Source organism: Phoenix dactylifera, chromosome 8 (assembly GCF_009389715.1).
Source record: "Phoenix dactylifera cultivar Barhee BC4 chromosome 8, palm_55x_up_171113_PBpolish2nd_filt_p, whole genome shotgun sequence".
Classification (NCBI taxonomy): Eukaryota; Viridiplantae; Streptophyta; class Magnoliopsida; order Arecales; family Arecaceae; genus Phoenix; species Phoenix dactylifera.
Window position 1 is genome coordinate 23,904,193 of NC_052399.1, and position 5,503 is coordinate 23,909,695.

Consider the following 5,503-nt stretch of genomic DNA (forward strand, 5'->3'; position numbering starts at 1 on the left):
TAATATTATATTACATTATATCATAATACATTGATATGTTATGTTAAATAATTTAATATTATATTAAATTATTATGCTATAGTATACAATAGTATATTACTATATTATAATAATATTATATTACATTATACTAATATTATACTATATCATATATTTATGTATTAATATATATTATATTTTATTATGCTCTGTTGTATAATACTATGCAATGTCTTTTATGGTCATTTTATCATACCAAAAGTACTTTTTCATTTTGTTTACCAAACAAATGTTAAAGTGCCACAGTACTTTAGAAATGTAATTACCAAACAATAAATAGCTTTTTATAAAAGCTCTACTTCCAAAAGCTCTACGACCAACAGCTTCCCCAAACGGAGCCTAAGTCCCTAACGTCTTCTTTGCAGCAATACATTTTAGATATGAGACCTGGATCTAAATGCCTTCCATGACAACGTCCCAAGGAAATCTGGAAACAAACTATGAATAGTAATGAAAGGCCAGCAGGAAATGACATGGATACACAAACGTACAGCAAGATTATGCAAGATGCACTAGAATTTGCAGCATATACAAAGATTACTACATAACTTTCAGCGTATATCTGACATGACTGTAAAATGCCTGGACTTTGGTTGTTACTGTTTCAGTCACCATGTTTTATAGTGGCACCAACCATTGAATTGATCAAATGCTGGAAAGGCTAACCTGGAGAGCATCCCTCAGAATTTCTCTTGGTTTTCTTGAATGTCGCCATGGATATCACATTTTCGCCATCCTAGTTGTTTGATCGTTCAGCCCCCTGCTCCATCCAGTCCCATTAAAAAGCCTGGAACATTTCTTTGTAGTTTCAAATGTAAGCAAATTAATTTATCTGGAGCAACAGCGACAAGAAATATTAATATCTAAACACATCCTTCACAAATGGAAACCACAAACAAAGGTGGTGATTAGGTAGGTTAGCACCAGCATGGACTGGCTATCTTGAGCTGCAACAGAATATCATATGTTTACCTGAACTTTATTAGATCAATGATATATATACAGGAGTTGCTAATGAATAATCTTTTTTATTACAATCAACCAGACCACTTATATGTTGATTATAGCTGCTCACGTTATTTTTCCTGTCTTTTGAGGCCAGGTCCGAGGTTTGGCAAAAATCGATGAAGTAAAAACTAATTTTGCCACTCCCGTTACCAAAGGAGACTGTACAAGAATTTTAAGGCAAAAGATAATCTTCTGCAATGGCCACATATAAAACAAGAGAAAATACAGGATGTGCCAAGTGTTATCGCTTTTCTGATTTAGGAAAAAGAAAAAGATGCAAAATGCTGCGTATGCACTTTGATTCATAGAAAGCACACTTGCAATGTTATAAGCAGCTTCACCAAACAACATGTGAGAATCTGAAAAGAATGAACTTGAATACATGCTGCCCTCCAACCATAAACAAGCTGCCAGACATGCAAAGCTTTGGAACTTGCCCTTAGATCTTGTTAATGGAGCTTAGCATTGGAGGACATAAATATATCGGCAATAATGTGGAAGATTACAGATAAGCTGAAACAAGGTCTACAAAAAGTAGATCCAATGCCACATGCACCTTTGTTACCTACAAGAACTTAGTTTTACAGTTTCAAGTCTTCAAAAGAGACGATAAACAAATTGACATACCAACCGTAATTTGAGGGAATATCAATCATAGGAAAAACAAAAAGAAAAATCTAGACTGAAGATAATATGAGCAGTTGACACAATAAATATTGGCAGGAGGAAGCTAACAAAGACACAAGAATGTCCCGTATTAGCATTATCAAGATTTATACTTCAACTATAGAAAAATGTATTCAAGGGACAAAGTCAGCAAACACTCAATTGCTGGGCACTTTTTAATTAAAGTAACACTTGGTGATGTCCTTTGGCATTGTATAGCACCAGATAGTCCCAGCTTGACAGGATACGAGGATCTCCTCATAGAAATAATGGTAATAAAGGTGATATTTTTAATTATCTGATCTTATTTATCTTTGCCACTTTATATTTATATCCACTGGTGAATGTGCCATCCAATGACTGGTCTACGGTCAAAATAAACAACATGTAACTTTTCTAATGATTAGGTCTTCTGCTTTGTAGGCAAAACACATGGCTAAGGGTTCCTCAACTCTAATCCCAAAAGTCAATAGGTGTCTATAAAGAGGTAATGGGCCAACATAAAAATTCAATAATAAATGTTTTTGAGACATGCGGGAGCAGTGCTATTTGAATTGTCTAAAGAACAAATTACAACAAAATCTTTGCTCGCTGTGATATTAGTGCCTACTCTAATGCATAGAATATTTTGAAATAACTGGCCTTTGTTTGTATAAACAAAATTGCAACTATAAGATTTTCCTAATTGTCAATAAAAATCAAGTAAAGATGGAGAGAAAAAATTGGAGAAAAAGCAAGGAAAGAGAAGAGAGCATGCCTCTATTTACAGAGTGAAGCAAGAATGCGCCGAGGAGGATCAAATGATCGCCGTGAGTGCAACACAGCCAAGTTATCCAACAGAAGGATGTCTCCCTTCTTCCAAGGTATAGCAACAGATTCCTCTTCAAGGACTTTTAAACATTCGTCTATAATTTCAGCAGGCAAGGGTGTCCCATCTCCAAAAGTAACTGCTTTGACAGGATCATTGCGAGCATCCTTCCAACCAGTATAAGCAGCCACCATGCTATTAAACCATATTTTTCGCCCTCTAGTTTCATCAAGTTTGATGGCTGGTATTGGACCCATTATTGTTTTTACACCATCCTCCATCCATTCCAACTTCATCCCCAATTGAGCAGCCCTAATACATTTGGAAACTACAGTATCAAGTTCAAATCCCAATATCAGTGAGCATGATATCTTGAAGAACATATAATGTAGCCAGATGCACATGTAGGAAATCTGCCATCTGTACGACCACTTGAGAATTAAAAGGATACAGAAGGCATACAGATCTGTGATCCAGTAGAAGGGACATAATGCATGTGGAAAATATTTCAAAGACAATTTGCAATACCACTCAAACAAAATTTTCAGGATTTCAGCTTTGTGTGTGACTTTGATCTCTCAATTGAAGTCAAGGGAAGAGATTCAAAGAGCCAATCTGAGCTCATGGTTTATAGTTTCCTAGGTTTTGCTAATGTAATGCATATACGCCTTAATATTTGAGAGCATCAGAAGCATAATCTATTTCTGGAAATGATTTAAAAACTAGTCAGTTGATGTCAATATATTTTCATGAAACAAAGATTTTGTCAGTCGTCTCAACTTTCAACATGGTTGAAGTTTTACCCCCCCTTTTTTTTATGGAGTCAGCACACAGACTTGCCATGGAACAAGTTATGCAATGCATTTATATAAATTTAGTACACATGATTAAATGGGTTATGTAGGATTTCTCCTCCTAAGACCTATATGATACCAAGCAGGAATGAAGTGATAAAGATAACACTGTTGCTCTTTATCTTGTGCTGTTGTACTGGTAGGTAGCAACTAGTGGTTAGCATTCCTTGCCTGTGATACAAGAAATCTAAATGTCTGATTAAACTGAACTTATGCTTAGCCGGGCATGCTCAAATTGCAATATGTTATTTTGGGTTAATCAAGGATCCAATTTTTTCTCCTTTAACTTTGTTGCAAGCCAAAAAGAATCAAATTCATAAGACCAAAGGTCAAACATGACTTAAATCAAGGAACAATCCAATATTCAATGAGGTAAGCATAGCTTTTTAGTTATCTGTTGGTTTTCTTGGTTCTATCATGGTTGTATTAATGAGTTGCAGTTTATGCATATTATTGGAAGTGGTCATGTCTACTTGGCTAATGTTGCACAATATGCGCTTTATTTAGATTCAAAAACATGCTTTTCTTGCTACAAATTCTAGACAACCTTCACATACGCATACAGCAAAAACACAGGTTATTCCTGTGCACCATCAGTTTATGAGCCACCATAAATTTATGCACTTCCATGACTATCAGTTTATGCAATTCTAGACCACTAAATACAGATGATTCCATAATCGCTCATAAATATGTGCCACTATTGTTCTTTTCCGCAAAATCATACAGCATGCAAGTGGTAAATACAACTAAATCATTTTTTTGCAAGAACTAAAACTAAGTTATTAAACATTATGCAGCACCATATATACACTGAGAGATAGGGGCGGAACTATTAAATCAAACAAATGTAGCTCAAACCATATAAATTATCATCCATGATAATATGAATAAACCGCCGAAACTACCATATCTAAGCAATAAGAATAAATGGCAAGAAGGACGAACCTCTCCTCAGCAATGCTTTTGTCTTTGGTCAAGAACGTCGACTGCCATCCACGGCCGATTGGAGAAGAAGGGTCATCTCCCTCCCCCAATATTCTTGTGTACAGTAGACCATGCTTGTCCAATTTTTCCACAAATTCTGGGAATCTCATCTTCATCCTTTCATAAACATGGTGGCTCAACACTATAGGAGTCTCGCCACCGCTTCTTGGCTCCTCCTCGCAAAAGAAGAACAATTTCGACGGAAACTTGGGAACCTAATGGAATGAACTAACTATTCTATTATAAGTATATGGTTCTAACTTGTAATAACGCAGCAATTACAAGGATGGAAGCAATCGATGGGGATTGGAGGAACTAAACCTGGGCCATCTCGTGGTGGAAGGGGATGGGCTGGTCGGGAGGGGACTCGTTGGCGGTGAAGACCCGGCCGACGACGTTGGTCCGGGGGGCAGCGCCGCCGACGTAGGGCAGCTCTTCGTAGCCGAAGGCTTCCACGGTCCGGTCGAAGTCGGCGGCGGTCCGGACCGGGTAGCCCCGCAGGAGGAGCGTCCCGCTCGACCGGAGGAGCGCCTCCAGCCGGGGCTTGTGGCCCTTCACGGCCTCCATGAACTGGCGGAGGTCGAGCTCGACGGCCGGCTTTGGGGACAGGACAGCGGGAAAGAGAACCCCTCCAACGGTCTTCCGCTGCGGGATTGGGGTTTCCAGGAACAAATCTTCGGCTTCGGCCATTGGATTATGTTCTGCTCTTCTTTGGGGTGGGGGCAGGGGTGGTTTCTCGGGGTTCTGGACTTGAGCTTGGCCTGCGGGAGTTTCACGGCTCTGCTTTAGGGGCGACGGAAGGTTGTGGGTTATCCCGGATATGTTCTCATTCAGGACGAAACATCGCAATCATCGCGACCAGGCCTGCTCAAAAACCGGCAGGCCCACTCGGCCCGCCCGAGCAAAGCGCGCTTTGGACGGGCCTGAGCCTGATTTTTTAGTCCGGCGGGCTGGATGGCGCCAGAAATTTCATCGTTCTTCGAATGACCCGGGCTCAGCCTGAGCCCAATCCAAAGCCATTATTATTATTATTATTATTATTATTATTATTATTATTATTATTATTATTATTATATATATATATGATATTTTTTAAATATTTGTAGAGTTTTACAAAATTACATCTCTAACCTATAACCCT

At 38.7% G+C, this 5,503-nt stretch overlaps 1 protein-coding gene across 3 annotated transcripts; it reads right to left on the reverse strand.

Annotated features, from left to right (window-relative positions):
• Window positions 1-467: 467 nt before the first annotated feature.
• LOC103706814 (clavaminate synthase-like protein At3g21360) lies at window positions 468-5,150 on the reverse strand. 3 transcript variants are annotated; one of them, XM_008791070.3, is made up of 4 exons: window positions 4,684-5,150; window positions 4,324-4,577; window positions 2,471-2,833; window positions 468-799 (listed from the first exon to the last, which is right to left on the reverse strand). In XM_008791070.3, exons 1-3 carry the CDS (start codon window positions 5,050-5,052, stop codon window positions 2,473-2,475), a joined length of 984 nt encoding a protein of 327 aa, XP_008789292.1. In that variant the 5' UTR covers window positions 5,053-5,150; the 3' UTR covers window positions 468-799; window positions 2,471-2,472. The 3 variants fall into 3 exon arrangements, with proteins under 3 accessions (XP_008789292.1, XP_008789286.1, XP_026660568.1); XM_008791064.3 differs by having other exon boundaries at window positions 468-826; XM_026804767.2 differs by lacking the exon at window positions 468-799 and adding an exon at window positions 948-1,206.
• Window positions 5,151-5,503: the final 353 nt, after the last annotated feature.